This window comes from Dermacentor albipictus, chromosome 3, assembly GCF_038994185.2.
Source record: "Dermacentor albipictus isolate Rhodes 1998 colony chromosome 3, USDA_Dalb.pri_finalv2, whole genome shotgun sequence".
Lineage (NCBI taxonomy): Eukaryota > Metazoa > Arthropoda > Arachnida > Ixodida > Ixodidae > Dermacentor > Dermacentor albipictus.
Genome location: NC_091823.1, coordinates 160,428,136 through 160,455,177, shown reverse-complemented (window position 1 = coordinate 160,455,177; position 27,042 = coordinate 160,428,136). Strand labels below are relative to the sequence as shown.

General features: G+C 47.1%; 1 protein-coding gene across 4 annotated transcripts in view; it reads left to right on the top strand.

Annotated features, from left to right (window-relative positions):
- Window positions 1–27,042, top strand: part of LOC139046746 (uncharacterized) — a 201,448-nt gene that overhangs the window by 35,319 nt on the left and 139,087 nt on the right. For all 4 annotated transcript variants that reach the window (XM_070536236.1, XM_070536234.1, XM_070536235.1 and 1 more), the window contains 2 exons: window positions 2,235–2,384; window positions 7,756–7,988. In XM_070536236.1, coding sequence (XP_070392337.1) covers window positions 2,249–2,384; window positions 7,756–7,988 — 369 coding nt within the window. In that variant the 5' untranslated portion in view covers window positions 2,235–2,248. The remainder of the gene's footprint in view (window positions 1–2,234; window positions 2,385–7,755; window positions 7,989–27,042) is intronic.

The following is a 27,042-nucleotide window of genomic DNA, read 5'->3' as shown; positions in this document are numbered from 1 at the left end:
TCACACAGCAAGATGCCTGCTGGAGTGATGGGATATTACAAATAGCCGCGTGGCTATCTTGCAACTATAGACCTTGAAAAAGCTTTCGACTGTGTCGCGCACGAAATTTCGCCTTGCATTCTCGACCATGTTAATGTTGGTGCTGTTATTCGCGAGGGAGTCGCCCTGGAGTATCGGAACTGCACGACGAGATTGATCGTTAACCAGAGTCTAGGGGCCCCCATTAGCGTGCAGCGGTCGGTACGCCAGGGTTGTCCGCTTAGCCCTCTTTTGTTTTGCATCTACATAGAGGTGATGTGCTTAAACATCGGGAAAAAACAGACGATTCCCGGCTTTCGGTTGCAAGTAGCGGAAGTCAAGCTGTTGGCATATGCGGATGATGTTGAGATTTTTACAACCAGTAGGGAAGGTGTATCTGAGGATATTAAATGTTTAGAAAACTTCTGCCAAGTCACAGGCAACAGAGTGAACTTAGCCAAATCACTAGGGCTCTGGCACGGAGAATGGCAATAGACGCCCGAACGCTTTGCAAACGGGTCCTGGGTTACAACTCCAATGAAGTACGAGGGAGTACCTCTAGAATGCTATCGTGATAGCGCGACATATTGGACAGCGCCGACGCATGATACGCGTGGAAAGGCGGAAAGGAACAAAATGATCGATTTTTGCTATCCGTGTGCAATCTGTTCTTTATTAGTAGGTTGTGGTATGTAATGCAGGTGTTACATTGTGCAAGGCTCAATGTGCAGAAGCTGCATCGAATTTTCGCCATTTTCGTGTGGGCTGCGCAATGGGAAAGGTGCAGCCGAACGAATTTGTTCAGAGGAGTCAAGAATGGTGGATTGGGCCTGAGGCACCTTTTTTGCGGCAGTTTGTTAACAGGTTTCTTTGCCTTCGCGATGTCAGCGATCCTTTTTTGCGCACCGCATGCCAAGTAAGGCTCGGGCGCGCGTTGCCAGACTTTGTTGTTTCAACCGAAACACTCACGGGAGGCATTGTGGATATTTTAGAGAAGTTGTCGCATGTGCACGATTCCTTGCACCGAGGTTTTCAAATGAATATTTACTGTCAAAAAGAAAAAAAAATGTAGAATGATTTGTGTGACGTTCTTCTGCCGGAGCCCACGTACAGAGCCTTGTACAGTGGAGGCCCTGGTAGGGGCGTGTTAAAGATAGTAAAGAAAATGCAAGTTGCGCCAGGGGTTAAAACCTTTTTTTTAAATTTACACACTGGAACTTTGCCAGTCAAGATGTTTTTAGAGGAAAAGGGCTTATTTCTTCCACGGGGATCTCACTGCCTTATCTGCAAACAACCAGAAACGATAGATCACGTTTTTCCTTATTGTTGGGGAGGGGTATTATTTTGGGTCATACTACAAAGAACGTTAAAGGAACAATTTCCCCTCGACCCTCATAAAACACGGTACCTATCCATTACTAACGGGCATGGTTTTCATTTGATTTAATTGTGTTAATTGGCCTCCACAGTATTTGGCGCTCTCGAATGGCAGGATACTACTGCGATCCCGACACACGACCTACGCAAATTTATTTCAGTGAAACTGTGCGTCGGTTTGTTGAGATCTTGAAGGCCGGTGGCGATACTCCCGAGTGGCTGTCAAGGGTGGAGCCATTGATGGCTCTAAATGAATTTTAATGTGACGAAGCCAGCCCCCTACTAGGCTGATTATGTCAATACGACGTGGTCTTTGTATCCTGTGTATTTTGTTTTGTGTATCGCTATTGCTGTTCTTTCTTTGTCAGTCAGGCAATAAAGAAAAAAAAGACGGGTTTTACCATTTATTTTTTCGATGTCAGGGTGGACAGCCGGTAACAAGTGCGAATTCAGATCGAAGCGGGCCGTGTGGGCTTTATAGACGCTACCTTGCTGGTCCGTAATATGTGTTAGGGCAGCTATTACGCTCACCGGTCGTGATCGCCATAATAATTAGCGGTACACTACAGCCATGCACAAATGGCATAACAAATCACGTATCACTGCAACGTATCCTGTGCTAATACATATAAAACTCTCTAATGCCGCCAACAATCATGCAATTGCTACCTGAAGTTTATTCCGCAGAGCAAGAATATTGGCTAGAAAGAGCTTGCGCCTTTGGCGATACTGCACGTTACTTGGGAGATAGCATAGTCAGTGCTCCTGTAATGAGCATGTTTGCTGGAAAGTCTTATTGAACCCTGCTAAAATATGCCTTTGCGCCAAACGCGTTTCAGATATACCGCCCCTGATGTGCACCTTAACAGCTCCAAACCAATACGAGGGTCCCTATTACCGTTCCCTGACCTCCCAGATCGTACCAAACAACACCATTTGTGACTACATCATACTAAATATTAAACAGTCACCGGACGGCAGCTATAATGGTAAGCGTTTTTACTTGGCATTTGGTTCTTTTTTTTTCAATGCGCCAAAAAATCAAATATGGGCCGGACGCTTTGTGCAATCTCTATGTAATTATGGGTACTCCTACACACGTGATCATAGCCATACCAGTCGACTGCTTTACTCAAACTGTCAATATCAAAGCGCATGCGGAATTACAAATATGGCTTACGTACCTAAAGTGGAAAGCCTAAGCCTTGAACGCTTGACGTTTAACGCATCTGCACTTCTTACAAAGACGCGATCAAATGCACCTGCTAATGCAGACTCTGATCAATGTCCTTGGGATTACACTGAACGTCACGAGCACAAATTCCGCCGTATAGAGTAGAGCTACTACGGAAGCAAACACTTCCACGCTGACATGAAAGTTATTCTTCATGCTTTCCGTGTATACCGTGTGTGAAAGAGCACTAGGTCTACTTAATCAGACACTCAAACTAAACGCCAAGAAACAGGCAAAGAAGCTAGGTCCACAACTACGCTTGGACGACTGATAATGCGATAGCATTATGAGGATAGGCAAACGCGTTGCTCTGTCTCTAGCATGGTCGCACATTACAAACCGTATGGCTGAAGGACACATCGTATTATGCACGGGAGTTAGGGTCTAGACATCGTGGGACCACCTTTGATTTGGAAGTCTCTACATATGATAAGCTTGTATTTCATCTTTTGAGGGGACCGCCCAGTTCATTCTGTAGGACGGGCGATGACAGATAAAACAGCAGGCGACCTACCGGCACAACCTCATAGACAATGCACTACTGACGCTGAGTCTGGTGAAACCCACGTCCTTTACGCGTGAAAGTTCCACATGCTTCCTCTTCGCGGTGCATGTTGTAGGCATGGCCTATAAGCGATAAAACTGCCTTAACAGACATCTGGACGAGTTGGCATACTTTCACTTTAAGAAATATAATGCAACAACAACAAGAACACACACACACGTTGCCAAGAACCACAGAAGCAACAGCACAGCCCACTTATGGTTGTTTCTGTCACTCCTGCCCATGCCTTTTTTTTTTGGTGGTGCATTGCTGTAGATCTGGATGGCTCATGAGAATGCGCGATGATGTTCGGCAGCATTTTGGCTGAATAATGACAGAAAAGTGACAAGTTGGTGCGGATATATGCAGCACGATGTTTATACGATTCATGTTGTTGTGCAGCATGACATAACACTGACATGCCCAGTCTATCTCCTTTGGCTGGCTTCTGTTCTCCATGCTACATCAACCTCTCCACGCATAAATACGAACCGTTGCTTAAAGGGAAGCTCTTGTTAAAGGGAAGGGAAGAGTCTGTCGAATTCAATAAGACGCTCATATACGGATGCGAGAACCTTATAAACCATGCAGGTAAAATTTTGGGGGGGGATTTCTCACTTAGGAGCGACGCAATCGGCAGCTAAAATTGCGCTGTAGCTCCGCCCCCGTCGAGCGCCGCGCGCTGCTGCTGGCGCTGACGATGCGAGCGGGGACCGGAAACCGCGGCGTAGTGACGTCAGCACTGGTGTTCCGTTCCTTAGCAGGCTCCGCGACCGTGCCTGACCGGGCTTATTTCTGGTGCCTGCCGTCCTAATCTGCTTCGCTCGACCCTACATTCCTTTGTGTGCATATACGAGTGGTATTGGACGTTCGCAGTATCAATTCAACTTGTAGGCCGATCATGCCGGTGTTCTCTGCAGCCTACGCTTGCACGAACACCAGCGGCCGCGACGATGTTCCGATGTTCCATTAGTTTCTGCAAGACAAGAAGCTTTCAGCTAAGTGGAAGGCTGCTGTGAAGCGAAACATTTTCAAGCGTTCAAGAACAACAGTGTTCTTCCGTGACGATTACTACCGGAGTTTATATATAATGCGTGCTTTGGGTTCTCCTTCGTTTTAGCACGCTGAACGGAAAGTGCATGTTTATCTCCCACCCTTGACGCAGGTTTCATCGCCAAGCGCCGCGAATTTTCTATTCGCACGTGTGTTGTGAAACAGCCTGCATGCAGCTACCATAACGCAGTGCAAGCGTAAAGTTTGCTTGTGTTGGAAAGCCTGCTCACACCAAGACACTGCACTCCCCCTTCTCTCGCACACATAAGAAACCGACCATCTCACGTAGCCGACGGAATTTGCTGGTTACGAGTTGCGTGCGGATGGCGCGCTGATGAAGGTTCTACACTACACGTGCTACAACAGCCGGTAAACGTTTTCCGCGTTTAAACCGCCTGTGTGGATTGCCGACAGCTTTGGGGTAGCGCACAAACGCCGAAGATCACATCACCGCTTACGTTCTACGAGGAGGCACGCAGGAACGTAACACTACAGTTCTTTGCCCGGAAACGTACTCACTGGAACGCTGAATGCAGCTTAACAAAAAAGATACTCCCCAAAGAACATTTCCAACACAAGGAGATGCTAACCCTTTGCCTTCGTTTGCGTGGAAAGCAGTGCCTGCACCAACACATTGTGCTTCTTGGAGGCTCTTCGCAATCGGCTCGTACATGCAGGGAGTAAAGTTTAAACCCCTTACAAGTGATCTTGCACGCGACAGCGACAGCGCGACAAGCAAGGCGATCGCTGTCGCGTTCACTCGTCACCTGCAAGCCGAACTCCACGCGAGCGACGGCTTTGAGCGACGACTTCCCGGTATGAGGGCAGCAATATACGCGCCGTAACTAGCGTGGCGCATGCTTTATCAATTTAAGTTGATGTATTTTACTGAAAAAGGAGCATAAAATATTTCTGAAGGTCTTGCACTAGGTTCTTATTCTTGCACGTGTAAAATTCAATAGTTTCCTTGATCCGTGCGACAATCAGTAGTATTTGAGTTATGTACATCCAGTTCCGGCTTCGCGCTATTGGCTAGTCGCTCATAGCACTTCCAGGACACGAGCGACGAGTTCTAGATTACTAGAAACGAGCGATCGAGCGACAACACCGAGCGATCTGTTCAAGCGACGGCCCGTTTTGAAGTTGAAGTTGAGGTTTATTTTCCTTCAAAGATGAAAGAGGGAACTGCGACAAAAGGCGGTAAAGCCTGACGAGGTCACAGTTCCCCAAAACAGCCGATGCAGCAGTGAGCAACACAGAAATAAATATTAACATAGTATGATAGTGAAAAACATTGCATCAAAACAACATTGCATCAAATACATTGCATCATAGTATTATAGTACAAACCACAATTTATGATAGTACAAACTACATTTCATGAAACGACAATATTACTATGAAAAATATTACTTTTAATACAAAGACAGTGCACCATAAATCGAAGGCAGTGTATAAGCATGGCATGAAGTCGATAAAGAAAACACACACATAAACAAGTTCATACGAAAACAAGAGATGCTTAGCTAAGTAAAAAACTTAAATTATATTGAGTCAGTGCTAATTAGTAACTTTTTATGTCTTTTTTAAATTCATTCTTAGGGAGATCAAACATGGCGCTTAAAGATGAGTTATTGAGAGCAACTGTCATTTGGTAATTGAGCTTTTGTTTGCCGTAATTTGTTCTCGTTTTAGGGACCAAGTTTCTGTGTTGTCGCTCGAAGCCGTCGCCCATCACCGTTACGCGCAATATCGCTCTCGTGGAGTTTGAACTTAACGCCGAACTCCTCATAGAAACGCAAGCTCTCGAAGTTTTCCATGACCGTCTCAGCAAAACAGCACCAAACTACCTTGCACCGTGCTTTGTGTGTAGCGGCACCAGTCGGTCCGGACGAACACCATTGTTGACGTCACGAGGCGCCCGACCAACCACAGGCACAAACGAGGCGCGCGAGCTGGGCGTGTCTGCTGCTGCACTTCTCGTGGAAATAAAATATGTTTGCGCTTTCTTTCGCTCAATTTTGATGCGATATTCGAATTCAGAGGGTTGAAAACCACGACGTACTGCTCTTGACTCATATTTTCTGGAAAAGCTTTCAGCTTGCCTTTAATGCGCCACGGTGCACTTTACAATTCACGGATCTTGCGTGACGTCACTCAGAGGCGCCGAAGAGCGCCTAAACCAGCCAGTCGAAGGCGCCTTAGTGTACATATTGATTCGGAGCTTCAGCTGTCAATGGGAAGTGAACCAATGATTTTGTACCAATTTCCCTTTATTTAGAAAACGCATCGATGTATTTTCATCATCATCATCAGCCTACTGCGTCATCATCAGTCCACTACAGCACGAAGGCCTCTCCCTGCAATCTCCAATTGCCCCTGTCCTGCGCCAACTGATTCCAACTAGCGCCCGCGAATTTCCTCATTTTATCGCCCCACCTAGACTTATGCCGTCCTCAACAGCGCTTCCCTTCTCTTGACACCCTGTCTGTAACCGTAATTGTCCGCCGGTTATCTAACTTATGCATTACATGACCTTGCCAGTTCCATTTTTTTTTCGCCCAATGTCAGTTAAGATATCGGCTATCCCTGTTTGCTCTCTGATCCAGACCGCTCTCTGTCTCATAACGTTGCGCCTAACGTTCTTCATTCCATCGCTCTTTCTACGGTGCTTAACTTGTTCTCAAGCTTCTTTCTCAGTCTCCAAGTTTCTGCCCCACATGTTAGCACTGGTAAAATGCACTACTTGTACATCTTCTTTTTAAATGAGAATGGTAAGCTTCCAGTAAGGGAATGACAATGTCTGCCGTACTCGCTCCAACCCATTTTTATTCTTCTGTAAATTTCCTTCTCATCCTCAGGGTTCCCTGTGAGTAATTGACCTTGGTTAATGAACTCCTTCACAGACTAGAGAGGCTCAATGGCGATCCTTGAACTCTTGTTACCTCTTAGTCTTCTGCATATTAATCTTCAACCCCTCTCTTACGCTGTCTTTGTTAAGGTCCTCAATCATTTGTTGTAGCTCGTCCCCAGTGTCGCTGAACAGGACAATGCCATCTGCAAACAGAAGGTTGCTGAGATATTCGCCGTTGATCCTCACTCCTAAGCCTCTCCAGTTTATTAGTTACGCGAACGGAAATAATCATGTTTGTGCTTTCAAATGACCTGCCAATTTATCCAACAAGCGGAGGAGTGGTATGTTCAGCTGCGAGTTTGAGCATGCATCCCATATGAAGACGCTTATTAGGTCAATGTCTAGTCTACGATGTACAATAGTTGGCGCTGCTGTAGCGCAGGCATTGTGCTGATAAGGATTAAGGATAATAAGGATGCAAGGATTCCTTGAGATTTATTTTATTAATTCCTTATCATCCACGGTGGAATGTCGGCCGATCGCGGTTACTGCGTGGGCGGAGAGGCGCCTGATGAGCCGAAACGGAAAAGCATTCGAATCGCCGGCCTGTTTATTATTCTTTGTCTATTTTGCTGTTACCGTCATGCTCATAGGTGCCCGTTTTCTGCCTTCCAGATACATCGTACATGTTCCTTCGAGCGCACACCAATAGGTACCTCTTCACGCTGGACAATTCCGTTACTTTCCGTGAAATGAAAGACAAATTATTAGAACAGCCGTTCATGACCAGCGTCAATATGATTCGTGAGATACTGGACCTCCACGGCTTCGGCATCTTCACGCTGGATACCTACACAGCATTGACCTACACTGCGACAGACATCGACTTTCTCAATCTTATCTTCCAGGTGGGTGCACTTTTGCCGGAGAAACGGCTCAGGAAAACTGCGTTCTATAATGGCACTGAGAAACTCGGTTGCCATTTACCTAAACACAAGATCATGAAATACGTGGAGTGACACCGAAAATAAAGCTCCAAAACATTTGTACGGCATAGACCAGCTGCTCGGAGACATCTACAGACCATTTTTTTTCATAATTTATTACGCAGCTATGAAGTGAAATATGAAGTGCTCATATTGTGTTTTAAAAGCATCCTATAGTGCACCAGCCTTGCAAAGCAGAATATTTTCACGTAGTAGTGACGGTGAAGAAGGCAGTAAAACCATAGACAAAGACATTCAATAAGAGCGGACATTCCCACAAGGCCCAGCGGCCGAATTGACAGTAGCGTACCAACCGGATTGGATTAACTCCTTCCGGTTTCGGTTTTGAGCACGCGCGTTTTAAGCGCCAGCTAGCACGCACTTCGTCGGCTGCGCTATTCGGCATGTTTTTTCCCCCTTCTGCTGCTGCTGCTCAAGCGCGTGCGGTCTTAGTTCGGAATCGTTTATTTAATTTAAATGATTGCGTACGATCCTCACAAGCCTCTACCGGATCTGTGGCACGTGCAATTGCATAAAGCAGACGCAAAACGCCTTTTAAATGAGGAACTGTTTCTTTTGCTCCATACAAATGCTTGTTCTGGGCTTTTTGTGCGCTCAACGTTGTGGCACCAGGCAAGCACCAGTAGTTCCCGTACGAAGCACCACGGGACCGCCTTCAGCTGATAAAATATAAATTACAAGCTTGCGTCATTTTGGTATTTAACCTTTACATGAATAGTTCATGTACCGGGGAAACGCGCGAGGCATTACAAACTAAAGCAATTCGCTTATACATACATGGTGTCGGAAATAACCGACTCATTCCAAGCCGTACTATTAGTTATGAAGAAAACATCTGATTTCCAAGCATTCCCCCGATTCCCGGACATTATTTCCTGCACTTTAGGAGCACAAATGCACGGGCGAATGCGCGTTTTCAAAACAACTTGGCCTCTGCCGACGCGACAGTACGCTACATACACAAAGGTGGCCACAACACATTCTTTCAGCCAGACTGCTAAACGCTGGCAGAATGCTTTCTACTCGCGCTCTAGAAATGCGTGGGTGCAAAGCCTGTTTTCAGTCGTTCAGAAGACCGAATTTTCAAATTCTTGGGTTCCTCGGAGTCTTTTGCGCGGTCTGCCGGCGCAAGCAGCACACTCCATTGTTATCACTCCTGGCAATCGCTCGTCACGTCTTCGACAAGCATGAGTACAGAAAGTAGGTATACGTTGCGGGACCGTAGAAAGGCGTCACAAAAATATCTCCCTAAAATTCAGTACATGCCAAACTAACTGTCACCACGACCGGCTTGCTTTTTGCTAACTACTTCACAACCCCAGCCGCGGCGAGCGTGCCTCAAGAGAATCCCAAAAAGTTACGACAAAATTACAATAATTCTTGGGGGTCAGAGAATGCGCCAAGAACTTGTCCCAGTAAGATTCAGCACGCGCGAAACTAACTGCCGCACACGGCTGAGCTGCTTCTCGCTAAATGCGTCACGACGTCGGGCGCAGTCACTATGCTTGAAAAGTACCACGAGAAGTAACGAAATTAGTTACAATAATATTCGCGTCAGAAAACGTGCCAAACCTTGTCCCAGTAGGATTCAGTACACACGAAAGTGCCTCACACGGCCGAGGTGGTTTTCCCTAACTGCGTCACCAAGCTGGGTGTGGCGAGCGTGCCCAGAAAGTACCGAAATAGTTGTACTAACGTTAGGGCTTCCCGCGTTGAATGAACTAATGAATGAAACCGTAACTAGGTTGGCTTCAGAGGCAGCAATTGAAGTGGGAGGCAACTCACCAAGGCAACCAGTAGGCAAGATCTCCCAAGTAATAAAGGACCTTATAAAAAAACGACAAAAAACGAAAGTGTCCAACTCAAGAGATAGGTTTAATATCGCGGAACTGTCAAAACTGATCCAAAAGGCGAAGATGAAAGATATTCGAAACTATAACGCGAGAAAGACTGAAGAACCCGTTAAAAATGGACGCAGCCTGAAATCAGTGAGAAAGAAACTTGGCAAAAGACAGACCAAGATGTATGCACTGAAAGATTGGCAGGGAAATATCATCAGCAATCACGAAGATATAGTAAAAGCAGGGAAAGAATTCTATACTCACCTGTACAGTACCCAGAGGAGTCAGGATACCTAGATTAGAAACACTAATGAACAGGATGCAGCAAGTCTTTTTATAGCTAGCGATGAGGTCAGAAGAGCCTTGCAAGATATGAAACGAGGAAGAGCGGCAGGAGAAGATGGAATAACAGTCGATTTGATCAAAGATGTAGGACACATAATGCTTGGAAAATTAGCGGCTCTTTACACGAATTGTCTATCGGCTGCGACGGTCCCCGAAAACTGGAAGAATGCAAACATAATACTAATACACAAAAAGGTTGAAGTTGGAGAATTGAAAAATTATAGGCCCATTAGCTTACTCCCAGCATTACATAAAATATTTACCAAAATAATCTCCAATAGAGTAAGGGCACTCCTGGACTTTACTCAACCAAGGGAACATGTGGGCTTCAGGAATGGATACTCTACAATATATCACATCAATTTCGTTAGTCAGGTTATCGAGAAAACCACAGAGTCCAATAAGCCTCTCTATATGGCTGTCATAGATTATGAAAAGGCATTTGATTCAGTAGGGATACCAGCAGTCACAGCGGCATTACGTAATCAAGGAGTACAGAAGGCTTACGTAAATACCTTGGAAAATATCTGCAGAGGTTCTACAGCTACCTTAATTCTACACAAGAGAAGCAGGAAGATACCTATACCGAAAGGGGCCAGACAGGGAGACACAATCTCTCCAATGCTATTCACTGCGTGGTTAGAAGTATTCAAGTTATTAAACTGGGAAGGCTTAGGAGTAAAGATCGGCGGCGAATACCTCAGCAACTTCCGGTTTGCCGATGACATTGTTCTATTCAGCAACAATGTAGACGAGTTACAACAAATGATTGAGGGCTTTAACGGAGAGAGTGTAAGAGTGGGGTTGCAGATTAATGTGCAGAAGACAAAGATAATGATAAACAGCCAGGCAAAGGAACAAGAATTAGGATCCAAAGTCAGCCTTTACAGTCTGTGAAAGAGTACGTTAGCCTAGGTCAAATAGTCACAGGGATCCCTGATCAACAGAAGGAAATTCACAGAATAATAAAAATGGGTTAGATCGCATATGACAGACATTGCCAGCTCCTGACGGGAACCTTACCGTTATCATTGAAAAAAAAAAAGGTATGCAATCAGTACATTCTACCAGTGCTTACATATGGGGCAGAGACTTCGAGACTGAAAAAGAAGCTTGAGATCAAGTTAGGGACCGCGCAAGGAGCGATGGAACGAAGATTTCTAGGCATAACGTTAAGAGACAGAAAGAGAGCGGTTTGGATCAATGAGCAAACGGGTATAACGATATTCTAATTAACATCAAGATAAAAAAATGGAGCTGGGCAGGTCATTTAATGCGCAGGTTAGTAACCGTAGGACCATTAGGGTTAAAGAACGGGTACTAAGGGAAGGAAAACGCAATCGAACACGACAGAAGTCTAGGTGGAGCGATGAAATTAGGAAATTCGCGGGCGCTAGTTGGAATCGGTTGACGCAGGACAGGGGTACTTGGCGATCGCAGGGAGAGGCCTTCGTCCTGCAGTGGACATAATACAAGCTGATGATGATGATGAATGTTGGGGCTTATAGCGTCGCAAACATCTCTCAGTACGAGTCATTTCCTCAAAATATCTACGCCTTGACAGCCGAGTTGTTTTTCGCTGCGTCGCAAGTCTCGGTTCGTGCCGTAAGAGCCAAAATTGCTGGAAATGCGTCGTGGACTCAAATTTTCTCACCTTGTCGTAGTCCAGTGGTGCAGTGGTGCCGTGTCGAAGTGCAGAAAGAACGCAAGGATGCGTCGGGAGCCCAACACACTATATCCAAAAGAGAAGAGTTGCCGAACAGGCGAACCTCACACGCGCAGCAGGCCTCGCTCGCTTCGCTGGTGTCTGGCGCATGACGCATGCATCTGTCGGGCCTGGCGTGCCGTTAGGTTGTTGCTGGGTAACGCAAGAAAAATATATCACAAAGTAAAGTTCATTTGTACGCAAAACATTTTAATTTGAGGAGGAAACAATAATAACGTTAGAACGGTGTAAGTTCATTTGACATTGTTATTTTTTTTTATGCTCATGTAAATTAACGGATGAGATTAGCACTAGCCATGACGTGTTTCCTGTTGCTAGTTTTCGGCTAGCATTCTCTCTTTTCGAATTTTTTTCTCTATAAAACTAGCTTTTTATTAGGGCAAATCTGTGCCCTCAAAAACAGAGAATACTCAAAGCACAACGATAGCGGCGTACACAGTTGGCGATCGTCAGGAAACCTGATCAGCGAGTCAGATGTGTCGGTTTTTATACATGAGTCATCAACGGTTCCAGAGTAAACGCTGGTGCCCGCGTGTCTTCCAGAAAATACTACACAGTTTGCCTCGCACTTGCAATCAGATTGCACACGGCTGAGAGACAAGAGACACCAAGGGTGCGATCTTGTACGCGTTCCAAAATCGAACGGAGGTGGTCCATTCTTTACGTCACGAAATAGGCAGTCCATTCTACTGCGTTCGTCCGATAGCAGACAACACGAAATGATTGACAGCAGATATCACGTCACGATTGACGTCATGGCGTTCGTCATGGTTCAAATTGACCAATCGTGTGTGGCTCGGTGGAACGGGCCGCCTCCGTTCTATCTTGGAACGCGTACAAGATCGCACCTCAGATAGAACCATCGATACCTATCGCAAAACTTGCTATACATGCAGGCGCATCCTGGGCTGTGCGAACATTTGTTAGATGGTGAAACGTGGAGACTGGGTGACCAAGCACACGTGTCAATAACACTCTCCTAATGAAACAACGACCCGATTCTAGAAACACCAAAGCGAGAACAAAACCACTCATATTAAAGAAAAAGACAATGACAAAATAACAAAGAAACTAAGTCGGTCACATAAAGCCTTAAAAAGCACCAGGTGCATGACTTCAGGTCGTGCGCGGCGCCGCTGTGATTGCGGTATGCTGCCTGGCATGACCTCATAGTCATGTGTGTCAGTGCATCGGATGATCATGTAGGGTCCGGAATCGCAGAGTAACAGTCTATCGCTAAGTCCTCGTCGGCGTATCGGAGTCCAGACCCAAACGTGGCCGCCGGGCTGGTACTCGACGTCATGTCATCGGAGGTTCTAGTGTCGGCTGTCGGTCATCTGCTGGTTTTTGACGTGGAGGCGGGCGAGCCGTCTGGCTTCTTCGGTGCGCTGGAGATAGGCGACGACGTCAAGATTCTCTTCGTCGGTTACGTGCGGCAGCATGGCGTCGAGAGTGGAAATCGGCTTTTTCCGTAAACCAGCTTGAGTGGTGTGACATGTGTTGTTTCTTGCACTGCGGTATTGTAAGCAAATGTGACAAACGGTACCATGGCACCCCACGTCTTTTGTTCCGCATCGACGTACATCGCTAACATGTTGACGAGCGTCTGGCGCGGTTGTTCTGCTAGGCTATTCGTCTGTGCGTGGTAGGCAGTGCTCCTCCGGTGACTTGTCTGGCTGTACTGCAGAATACCTTGCATGAGCTCCGCTGTAAGAGACGTTCGTTGAGCGGTGAACATATGAAAGGCACCATGCCGTAGCAGTACATTCTCGGCAAAGAATTTCGCCCCTTCCGCCGCATTACCTTTAGGCAGAGCTTTTGTTTCGGCGTAGCAGGTAGGGTTGTCGGTACCCTCAATGATCCATTGTTTCCAGATGTTGACGTTGGAAAAACCCCCAACAAATACATCACGATTTGCTGAAACGGTAGGCAAGGAAGCTTGATCAGCTTTAGTAATCCTGCTGGCCCTGTCGGTGGTGTCTTGCGTCTCTGGCAGTCTAGGCATGTCTGGACGTAATGGGTGGCATTGGCAGTCAGGCATGGCCAGTAACACTTCTATTCTTGCGAGCGTACGGGAGACTCCGAGGTGCCCATTGGTCTTCTCATCCTGCAGGAAGTGCAGGGCTTCTGACCATTGTGTTCTGGGCACAAGGATAAGGTAGTTCGCGCAGGCTGGCCAAAAGTTATACGTCAGGACGTCGTTTATTCAGAAAAACGAAAACAATCCGCTCCTAAATACCCTCAGGACGAAGTCGGTCATGCCTTGCAAGTACTCAGAAAGGCTTCTGAGCTCCGGGTCGGCTCGCTGCGGTTCGTCAAAGTCCTCTGCACTTATTGTTCCTAAAAAGGTGTCCTCGTCTTGGTCATCTTGGGGCGCGAGACAGGCAGTCGGAATCAAAGTGTTTTCGTCCGGACTTGTAGATTAATAGATGTCATGTTCTTGCATTCTGACGCTCCACCATGCCAGGCGTCCTATAGGGTCATGTGAATTCGTCAGCCAACAAAATGTGTGATAGTCGCTGACGACTTTGAACCACCTGCCCAATAAGCAAGGGCGCAATTTCACTCTCGCCCAAAATGGTGGCAAGGCATTCCTTTTCGGCGGTAGAATATTTGCCTTCCGCTTTTGACAGCGATCGACTAGCGTAAGCTATCACCCGGTCAAGTCCGTCTTTTATCTGGACTAGGACAGCACCGAGGCCTAGGCTACTGGCGTCAGTGTGTATTTATGTATCGGCGTCCTCGTCGAAGTGTGCAGGTATCGGTGGCGCCTCCATGCGTCGTTTCAGTTCTTGAAATGCGTCAGTCTGCGGCGTTTCCTACTTCAACTCGACATCACTATTTATTTATTTATTTATTTATTTATTTATTTATTTATTTATTTATTTCAAAGTACCTTACAGGCTTCAAGGGGAGCATTGAGTAAGGGGGGCGTCATTGAAGAAATGACAAGAAACAACAGATATATGAGCGCTAAAAAATGTGAGAGCTAAAAATGTTGATAATGATCACGTGCTTGCAAAACAGTGTGATAAATAAAAACGGTAAATCAATACAAAGAGTTGTCGGGAAAGGAATGAAAAGTACAATTCACGGTAACATAAAGCGATGTAACACTCGCGCAAAATAACGTACATAGCGTGAGCACATAAAGCAAACAAAATTGAAACAACAATAACAACAACAAAAAGAAAGTCATGACCCATATGTCACACGTATTATACGACATGACATATGTACAGATGAATACATTTGTTATGATGAAGACTGTAGGTTCAGTAGTTGCCTGAATTTATCATTGCTCATTTGAGCGACAGTGCTGTTAGGAAGCGAATTCCATAACCGAATCGCTCGTGGTAGAGCCGAGAAGTTCAATGCGTTTGTGTTGCCATAAATGCGAGTGAGGCTGAAATCATTATAAAGTCGTCGTGATGTGCAAGAACAGCGTTCCAGTGGCAAGTTTGCTGGCTTCATTTATTGAACATATCTATGGAGCAAGGGCAGGAGTGCTATGTCACGTCGCCTACTCAGTGATTGAAGGGAAAGGTCGAGTTTTATTTGCGTAATGCTTGACTGGTAGCTGTGATTTCGGGAACTAAATCTACTAGCTCGGTTTCGGATGGCTTCTAACATGGGGATTACGTATTCATGGTAGGGAGACCATAGACGGGACGCGAACTCAAGCTTAGGGCGTACAAATGATACGACTGCTAATTTACGGATGTTAGACGGGCAATTACGCAAGTTGCGACGAATATACCCAAGAGATTTGGAAGCGTTTGCGCATATGGTTGCAATGTGAAACGCCCAGGAAAGGCTCGGTGTAAGATTTACGGCTAGATATTTATATGCGGATGCCTGAGATACTATATTTGTGTTCATATATTAGTAAAAACTATGAATTGATGTTTTTCGCGTGAATGTCATTAGTTGGCATTTAGATGAGTTAAGTTTCATTTGCCAGTCTTCACACCATTTGGTAATGAGATGAAAGTCCTCTTGAAGAATACAATGGTCATCAAGGCTGCGAATTGGTCGATATAATGTACAATCACCGGAGAAAACACGCATGTAGGATGAGATGTTATAGGGCAGATCATTGATGTAACAAAAGAAAAAGCAATGGTCCTAGTACGCTACTACTCTGCGGTACACCGGAACTGACACATGCAAGGGGTGACGTAAAATTATTAACGAGTGTAAATTGCTGACAATTTGTTAGGAGGTTACGAATCCAGGAGAGCGTTAAGCAGTCTAATTTGAGAACGCATAACTTGGAAATTAAACGGCAGCAAGCCACACGGTCGAAAGCTTTGAAGAAGTCTAGAAAAAAGCAATCTGTTTGAAGATTACGGTCCACATTAAAATGCAAGTCTGTAGTGAATTCTAGTTACTGCGTCTCACATGACAATTCTTTCCTAAACCCATGTTGGTTAATAAAGAAAAAAATGTTTGAATCCAGATGATGATATATGTGGGAAGCAATGATATGTTCCACCATTTTGCAGCAAATACTTATCGAGGATATTGGAGGATAGTTTTCTGGGGAATTCTCGCTGCCACTTTTGTGTACTGGTATCACTTTTGCATGTTTCCAATCTAAGGGTACCTGGCCTGATGATAACGTCTGGCGGAAATTAATGCATACAAATTTGCTAGATAGTGTGACTGTATTATTTAAAATTTTTGAGGTAATATTATAGACACCCGAAGAAGTAGTCAACTTAAGGTTATTTATGAGACCTGTGACACCATCCTCTGTTACATCGATGGATTGCATGTACTGGTATTCTAGACCAGTGACTTCCGGCAGGATTGAATGACCTTCCATTGTGAATATGGATGAAAAAATGCACTAAAGACGACTGGGCATTCCTTGTCACTGATTCGAGCTTCATTACCATCACTTAGTGAAATGTGATGCAGGCCACTATTAGGTGAAATCGCCTGCCAGAATATTTGGGGGTTGTATTTAAGTGGTGAAGGTAGGTCTTGAAAGTAGTATTTTTCTGTAGCCTTTCCTAAAGATGAGCAGTAAACTTTCAAAAACGAGCTATATTTGTCCCATACCACGGGTGAGTTTGTACGCTTTGCAGTTGCATATAGCCTTTTCTTCTTGTTTCTTAGCCATCGAAGGTACTTGGTGAACCAAGGGTTCTGTCTAACACCTGTTATTCTGATTTGGGGTATATACGTTCGTTCTAAAGCACACAGCTTTTCTTTAAACAGAAGCCAGTTTTCATTGACTGACCGAGCAGAAAACGAAGCTAAAAAGGTGTCAGAAAGAAATGTCTCAAGTTATTTGTTAATATTGCCGTAGTCCCCTCTGTTGTAATCAGGGATGGTTTTGTTTGAGACGCCTGTAAACTTCAAGGGGATGTTAAGAGTAAGTTGTAGTAGCTTGTGATAGCTGAAACTGCCTAAGCAAACAACTTCACCAACTGTTTCAGGGGCATTAGTGAAAATGAAATCTAAAATGGTAGTGCCATGGGTGGGCTGGGTAATTATTTGGTATAAATTGAAATCTAACATTAAAGAAATGAACTCCATTGACGTATGACAAGAGGATGATAGGTTATCCAGTCGATCAAAGGAATATTGAAGTCGCCAAAAACATAAACGATATCAGCTTGACAGAGCTTAACGGCTTTAGAAATACTATTGCGCAGTTCGACAAGAAAGTACAGGTTTGTATATGGAGGACGATAACAACATCCTATCAGCAGCTGGTTTCTGTGGGTTTGAGATACAGCCCATACTATCTCAATTCTGGAATCTACATTAATAACTTGTGAGGTAACTGTTCTTTTGATACCAAGGAGTACGCCACCACCTCTCTTTTCGGTGCGATCACACCTTAAAATGTTAAATGTGCTATCATGTGGAAATATTTCATTATCTGTTATTTCAGGGTGTAGCCATGTTTCAGTAAGAACAAGAATATCTGAAATGCAGTCAGCAAGAAATGAGGCAATATCGTCGCGTTTAGGCAACAGACTTCGGATATTTGTGAAAGATATTGATAATGATGGTGCGATGACAGGTGGCTTTGACTTTCTGTGATTCACATCATGCAGTGTGGTTTGCTGCTATTAAACACAAGGAACAACTGTATTGCGAGCGCTATCAAAAATATAAATGGCGTCCCCAATGCGCAGTCGATTGGTTGACAACGCGAACGGCTTAGCTTCTGTATTCACAAAAGCAATTATCTGCTTTGTTGCCAGCCGGGTAGCTGGTGAAAAATCCTCGCGAATTGAAAAACCAGACCCTTTTAGTTTGCGTGCAGAAGACAAAATACGGCCTTTGTCATTGAAAAATGCCATTTTCGCAATAATAGGTCTTACCCTGCCTTCTGTAAACTTCCCTAATCGGTGCACCCTCTCAAACTGCGCAGTCGTGAATTCCGTGTCCAATATTTCGGAGCAAAATTGTGTCACTTCTTTTTCTGAAGCAGCCCAGTTTTCCTTAGCCCCATCTGCTATTCCAAAGAAGAGCAGGTTGGATCGTTGCATACGGTTTTCCGCATTTTCACATCTAGAAGATGTGAAGTTAGATGGGCCTCGGGTTCAGCGATGCGGGAAAAGTCCTTGGTAAAGCGCCTGTATGGGCCACACAAGCCAAGGAATCTACGCACTGCCTTCTTGTCGGTGGGCTGCTGAAACTTTCCAATAGCAGTTGTCTGCTGCCGGTCGGGCCGAACTCCAGATCTGTTGATGACGTGGCCGAGGAACAGAATCTTGTAAGCAAAGCGGAACTTTTCCGCCTTCAGAGTGAGCCCTGGTAAGTTCATGGCCGCAAGTACTGTCGAAAGCCGCCTAAGATGATCGTCTAAATTTCCGGCGAAGACCACAATGTCACCAAAGTAAACAAGACAGGTCTGCCACTTCAATACTGTTAACACTGTGTCCATCAGGCGCAGGAACGTTACAGGCACCGAGCACTGTCCGAATAGCATGACCTTGCACTCATAGAGGCCGTCTGGCGGGATGAAAGCAGTGCCTTCGTGATCCCTCTCGTCGACTTCTATTTGCCAGTAGCCAGTCTTGAGATCCATCGAGGAGAAGTATTTGGGGTTGCAGTGCCGATCCAATGCGTCGTCTATCCGCGGGAGGGGGTATACATCCTTCTTCGTGATCTTGTTCAGTCAACAATAATCGACGCAGAAATGTCGTGCTCCATCCTTTCTCTTCATTAACACTGCAAGAGATGCCCATGGCCTTTTAGACTGCTGGATGATTTCGTTTACGCAGCGTTTGGTCGATTTCGCGTTTGGTCGTTTGGCGTTTGGTCGATTTGGCCTATAGCTTCGCATTCTCGCGACGGAACTAGGTAACGGCTCTGGTGGAGTGGTCGAGCGCACTCTTCTGTTGTTATGCGATGTTTTGCAATCAAAGTTTGTTGAATCCTCGATGACATCAAGAAGTAGCCTTTGTATTGTCGGAGAAGTCTCCTCAGCTGTTGCTGTTTACTTATCCGGAAGCAAGGATTTATGTCGAATTCTGGTTCGGGAAATATGGTGGTCGGTATGGCTACGGCAGAATTCGAGAGGACAAACGTATTGCCGATTTTCGCAATTCCCTGGATGTATGCGATCATCGTGCCATTTCTTATGTCCTTGAACTCCTGGCTGAAGTTTGTCAGCGTTACTTTCGCTTTCCCTCGGGAGGCATGGATTTGTGTCGAATTCTGGTTCGGGAAATATGGCGGTCGGTATGGATGCGGCATAATTCGACAGGACAAAGGTATTGCCGATTTTCGCAATTCCCTGGATGTATGCGATCATCGTGCCATTTCTTATGTCCTTGAATTCCTGGCTGAAGTTTGTCAGCGTTACTTTCACCTTTCCTCCGTGCAGTCGAGCGATCCCTCTTGCGATGCGAAGTTATTGTGCAGCTGTAGACGTTGTTCGCCCTCGATGACACCTTCAACGACTGCGGGTCTTTCGCTTCCGATGGAAATGACACTGCGGGAGCGAAGCGGCATGCTGACTTAGTCCTTAAGTACACTCAAGGCTCGTTGTTTCGTAGCCTTCTCCATCCGTGTCGCTTGATTTGTGGAGAGCATTATCGAGTTCGACCTCAGGTCGAAAATTGCGCCATGTTGGTTCAGGAAGTCCATGCCAAAAATTATGCCTTGACAGCACTGTTGGTTTGCAACGAACGTCGCAAGATAAATGCAGTCATGAACTGTAATTCTAGTCTGTGTGATAAACTTGATAAACTGTACGCCAGCCATCCGTATATGAGGGCCGTGCCATGTAGCCTTGACTTTCTTCAACTTGCTGGCGAAGAATCCACTGATGGAGGAGTAGTCGGCTCCTGTACCCACTAAGGCGGTGACTACGTGGCCATCGAGATGCACGTAGAGGTCGGTTGGTCGTTTTTTTTTTTTTGCATTGCGGTTAGGTCTTGGTGTCGGATCCCGGCTTCATCGCGTTTACGTGTTGCTAGTACGTCACGTCGTTAAGTCTTTGGTCGGTGCATTTTTTGCTTCCTAGCTGCGTCAGGATGGCGGCGTGTCGTTGCTATGGCGTCGAGATAGTCTCTTCGGTGTCTTCGGTGGTGGAGGAGGATCTTCGTAAGTTCGACGAAGAGCACCCGCACCTCCACCGGTTACTGCTTTTAGTTTTCCAGATATGGGCTGACAGACCGGCCGAGGTCTGTGCCAGTGTATGGCCGGTGCTGCGGGAATAAGTAGCGGCCTGGTGGCGACGAACGCGCTCCGCTCGTCGTGAGCTCTACTGAGGGGCGGCGAGGTAGTCGGCGATACAGCGAGGGCGTTAACCTTACTTAGGGCGCGGAGCGTTTACTGTGAACCCATGTAGTCCCATTTCGTGGTATGGGCACTGGCGCTATACGTCCTCCGCTTGTTCGCAGCGGTAGCAGAGAGAGAGAGGTGGTAGGGGGTGTGCCAAACGTCACTCTTCCTTGGCATCCTGCGCGGGGCGACGGGTGAGCGTGCCGGCCGCGACAGCGCTGGACGACGCAATGGTGGCGTTACTGGGCCTTGGCGCGGGCGCGGGAGGGGGGAAGCGGATGGGAAGGCGGCGTAGGTAATTGCTACTGGCTGAGGCTGGGGCGATTGCGGCTGTACTTGGGGAAGCCGCAATGGCCACTGGATTTCATCTCCAACTATGTCAGCAATCGAATTACCTTGAGACTGCGACGCTGAAAACATCTTCCGGAGTTCTTCGCGCACAACTTGTCTGATTGCCAGTCGACCGAGCTGCGGCATAGCGCATAATCTGGCATAGAGCATCTGGATAGACCGTGGATCGAATTTTCTTGTCCTGAATTTCAACGTCTTTTCAATCTTCGTTGCTTCTGACACAAATTCCACTACAGTCGTGGTGGGTTGCTTATCGGTCCTGCCAGGAGTTCTTGTTTTACGCCGTGCATGAGAAGACGCACCTGCTTCTCCTCAGACATTTGTGGGTCAACATGACGGAAAAGATGAGTGATGTCTTCCGGGAATACTGCGATGTTCTCGTTAGGGAGCTGTGATTGGACTTGTCACAGAAGTTTGGTCCTTCCTCTTCTGACCATGCTTGTGAAAGTCTTCGTGAACTCGCTGCAGAACAGGTTCCTTGTCGTTAAGGAGGTCTGTCAGTTTTCGAACCATGCCTTGGCGCAGTCCTCCAATGAGAAATAGACGTGGCGCAATTTTCGAACCACGTCTTGGCGGAGTCCTCCAATGAGAAATAGACGTGGCTCAACTTGTCTGCACGGTTCCACTTGTTCTAGGCTGACACCTTGTCGAATATCTGGAACTAGGTCTCTTGGTTCCTCGGAATGTAGGTGGCTCACTGGGTTGCTGAACCACTATCGTTGCTTGCGACTCTGTTGTCATAGTTGCACATGCTCTTGGTGCTCGCGACAGAATGTGTATTGAATGTGCATTGGATCGGCTCTGCAACGCTAAATACTTCTCGTCGATGGACCTCAAGTCTGGCTATTGGCAAATAGAAGTCGACGAAAGAGATCGCGAAAAGACCGCCTTCATCACGCCAGATGGCCTCTACGAGTTCAAGGTTATGCCATTTGGACTGTGCTCGGCGCCTGCAACGTTCCAGCGCTTGATGGACATGGTTTTAGCAGGATTGGAGTGGCAGACCTGTCTCGTTTACTTGGATTACGTCGCTGTCTTCGCCGGAAATTTGGACGACCACCTTAGGCGGCTTGCAACAGTACTCGAGGCCATCAAGTCATCAGGGCTCACTCTGAAGCCAGAAAAGTGCCGATTCGCCTATGATGAGCTTCTGTTCCCAGCCCACGTCATCAGCAAGTCTGGAGTCCGCCCCGACCCGCAGAAGACAGCTGCCATCGCAAAGTTCCCGCAGCCCACCGACAAAAAGGCAGTGCGTAGATTTCTTGGCATGTGTGCCTACTACTACAGGCGATTTGTCAAGGAATTTTCACACATCGCTGAGCCGCTGACACAGCTAACTAAATGTGACCTCGAGTTCAAGTGGGAAACGCCGCAGGCCGACGCATTTCAAGAGCTCAAACGACGCATGCAGTCGCCGCCCGTACTTGCGCAATTCGGCGAGCACGCCGATACCGAAATCCACACTGAGGCCAGTAGCCTAGGCCTCGGTGCCGTCCTAGTCCAAAGAAAAGATGGACATGAACATGTGATAGCTTACGCTATCCGGTCGTTGTCAAAAGCGGAAGGCAATTATTCTACAACGGAAAAGGAATGCCTCGCCATCGTTTGGGCTACAGCGAAATTTCGCCCTTACCTATATGGCAGGCCATTCAAAGTGGTCAGCGACCAACACGCGTTGTGCTGGCTAGCTAACTTAAAGGACCCTTCAGGACGGCTGGCACGGTGGAGCCTCAAACTACAAGAATACGACATCACTGTAACATAAATGTCCAGATGAAAACACTCAGATGCCGATTGCCTATCACGCGCCCCCATTGACCCGCCACCGCAAGATGACGAGGATGACGGCGCCTTCCTTGGAATAATAAGCGCGGAAGACTTCGCCGATCAACAGCGAGGGGACCCGGAGCTAAAAGCCCTTTTCGAATATTTGGAAGGGCACACCGACGTTGTCCCTAGGGCATTTAAGCGTGCATTACCTTCGTTCACGCTTCAAAACAACCTACTCGTGAAGAAAAACTCACCAGTCCGCGCCAACTACCTTCTTGTTGTTCCGTCGGCGCTGCGTCCAGAAGTACTGCATGCCTTACACGACGATCCAACCGCTGGGCACCTCGGATTCTCCCGGACGCTGTCGAGGATGTAGGAAAGGTATTACTGGCCGCGTCTTACCGCCGACGTCGCCCGTTACGTCAAGACATGCCGAGACTGTCAACGACGCAAGACACCACCGACAAGGCCAGCAGGGTTACTACAGCCGGTCGATTCTCCTCGTCGACCTTTCGAGCAGATTGGGATGGATTTGTTGGGGCCGTTTCCGACGTCAACATCCGGGAATAAGTGGATCGCCGTGGCGACGGGCTATCTCACCCGCTTCGCTGAAACTAAAGCTCTACCAAAAGGCAGCGCAGCCGAAGTGGCGAAATTTTTCGACGAGAACATCCTGCTGCGACATGGTGCCCCAGAAGTCCTCTTCAACGACAGAGGAGCGGCTTTTACAGCAGAGCTCACCCAAGCCATTCTGCAATATTGCCAGACAAGCCACAGGAGGACAACTGCCTACCTTCCGCAAACGAATGGTCTCACGGAGCGCCTGAACAAGACCCTCGCCGACATGCAAGCGATGTACGTCGACCTTGAGCGCAAGACGTGGGACGCGGTCCTGCCGCATGTAACCTTCGCTTACAACACGTTGGTGCAAGAAACAACACATATCACGCGATTTAAGCTGGTCTACGGCAGGAACCCGACGACGACGCTCGACGCCATGCTGCCGCACGTCACTCCCGAGGACAATCTTGACGTCGCTATCTGTCTCTAGCGCGCCGAAAAAGCCCGCCAGCTCACCCGCCTGCGGATCAAGAACAAGCAGAGCACCGACAGCCGACACTACAACCTCGGACGACGCTTCGTCGAGTACCGGCCCGGCGACCGTGTTTGGGTATGGACCCCGATACGCCGACGAGAACTCAGTGAGAAGCTACTGCGACGCTATTTCCGACCCTACAAGGTCATCCGACGTATTGGCGCTCCGGACTATGAGGTCGTGCCAGACGGTATTTCGCATTCACAGCGGCGCCGCGCACGATCTGAAGTGGTCCACGTGGTGCGCCTTAAACCCTTTTACGGACGCTGACGAACTTCCTTATTTTTGTTGTTTTCTTTGCTACGAGTTCTTTTGTTTATTACTTTCGTTTGTTTGCAGCATCGGGTCGATGCTTTCTTTAAGAGGGGGGTATTGACACCTGTACTTATCTTTATCGGGCGACCACGTTTCGCCGCCTAACAAATGTTACCACACAGCGCGGGACGCACCTGCATGTATCCGAAGTTTCTGGAAAGTTATCGATGCTTCTATCCGCTGCCTGTTGTCGCCGAACCTTGTGTTATCTGATTTCATCACGTGACTCGAATGGTGTAGAATGTTGAAGGCATGCGGGTCCCAACGATTAGCCTCGAACGTTCGATGACTGCTCTATAAAAACCGACGCGCTTGGCCCGCTAATCAGATTTTCGACGATCGCCGACCATGTTCACCGCTATCGTTGTGCTATAAGTGTAGCCTCTTTTGTGGGCACAGGTTCGCCCAATAAATGTTAGTTTTGTGTTTCACAGTATTGCTGCTGTGTTCTTTGACATCACGACCACGTGAAAATATGATGGCTATATCCTGCAAACAATGTATAAGGTATTCGCTTCTTCGCCGGCTGTAAGTTTCCCGTCTCTTCCTCTCCAAAATCGCAACAGCGGTTGTCATGACCCACATAGTTGGCTCCGTTACTGTGATGCGCCGCTCCTGAGAACAAGGCCACTAGGGTCGAATTCTGACTGGCATAAATGCAAGAGCGTTTCGGTTACGCTTTACAGTAAATAACATTTAAAACTGCGAATGCGGTAAATAACGCAGTAAGAAAAATCAATTGGAAGCCCTCAACTTCTAAGGCTGCCTTAACCCATTGTTCCTTCATGGAACGTAAGAGGCACTGCGATATTTTCTGAACATGATTAGGAAACCTTTGTGGTCTATTAATAAGGCGCCATCAGTGTGATACACGCAGCAGAAACCTCACACCATTGTATAAGATTTCGCTGGCTTTTACCTTCGACTATTGAGCCACCTATCTACTCCCTCACCCCTGTCTTATGACCCGCCTATGACGCGGGTCATGTGGCAACCCATCACATGAACTACTGAGCAATATCTAATAATCAACGGTTGTTCCTGAGCGAAAGCTCCCGCATGGTTGCACACCTTCTATTCTTATAGCAAGCGAGAAAACAGCGGTTGCAAAGCCTGCTTCACATGCAAGCTACGAGCAACTCTGCCCAGTCACTAGGTGGCAGTCGCTAGAAGTCCAAAGCCTGCCTTTAGAGCGGGGCGCGCCGCTGCGGTCAGGACCAAAACACTAAAAAAAACTGGCTGTGGCTTAGCTAAGGTTAAGCCCAGGATGCGAAGCATACTAGCCTTTATTTTAACGCGACAGCGATAAGAAGCTCGTGTCGCAGAAAAGCCGGTGTTGTCGGCGTCGGCTCAGGCGCACATTTCGTTGTCGCGCCGAACGCTGCGTTGCTCGACGCTCACCGCGTCCGATGCGGGGCGCGTAGTCGCTGCGCCGTAGCAAAGCCACCTAGAAACAGTCTCTGTAGCACGCCGCAACCTTCGCTTCTCATTCCAACGAGCAGCTCTGTCTCCAGGAGGCATCTCACCTCGTCAGTGTCTAGCAGAGGCAAGAGCAGCTGCTTATATACCGCCGCGACGCCGCGAGCGACGGCGCGAGTTGGAGCCCAGTTTCTCCTTTGTCGTGACGTCACGGCGTCACGTGGTATTGAAGGCGACACCGCCGCGTCTGAGGAGCTGGGTTGAGCTCTAGTAATATGCTTCGCATAAAAATAACTTCCAGGAACAGCCACGACCAACTGTAGATCGCCCGCGAGCAGTCACGCGATGATCACGTGACAGGGGCCAGGGAGAGCTGCTACCGTAGCGCAAAGGAGCTTACGGGCCCTGCAACTGGCGACGACGACGTTTGTCTAGCAGGTGACAGCCAGTGACTAGCGAACTGATGCAAGCTTAAATTTGCACGGCACGACAGAATTTGTGCGTAGCACTCCTTTTCTTAATACTGCATATTTTTGGGTGTTGGCACCAATGTGGGTTCAAAGGTAGGGAGCGGAAAAGCACGAATGTTTTACGTTCACGCCCCTGGAGCTGTTTGTTTAGGGAGTAACTGTTAGGCGCTCGCTAATTTATTTATTTATTAATTTATTAGAATACCCTCAGGGCCCAAAAGGCATTACAGAGGGGGTGGGTTAACTATGTTTATACAATTGTAATAACAGAAACAACATTGTGGTATATAAAATAAGACATAGAATTAATAATTACCTCATCAGGTTATTCTAACAGAGGCCAATAATGTAGGCTTTCAATGACGATACTGAAAGCAACAATACTGTACATGTATAAAAGGAAGCGGAATGAACAAATAGCAGCAGAGGTTAATCTAAATAAGTGTTCGGCGACGGCGGCCTTGAATAACTGCATCTTCAGTGCTGGCGATGGTGGTGGGAAGATTTTTCCATTCTGAACTAGTCTTGGGTGTAAAGGAATCCTGAAACGCGTTAGTATCGCAAAAAGGAACGGCGACCTTATACTGGTGCTCAGTACGGGATGACAAATACGATGGTTGCGATAAAAGTTCGCTTTTCAATGACTGGTTCACAAAAAGAGTTTTATGGAACAGACAAAGACGTGATACTTTTCTTGTAAAGAGCAAGTTAGGAAGCCCAAGATTAGATTTCAGCAGTGAAACACTGGCAGAACTGGAATGGTGTGATAAAATAAAGTGATCTGAACGATTCAGAACAGATTCTATGGCGTCAGCAAGGTTAGGTAAGCCGGAATCCCCGCAAGCAGACGCACACTCAAGTT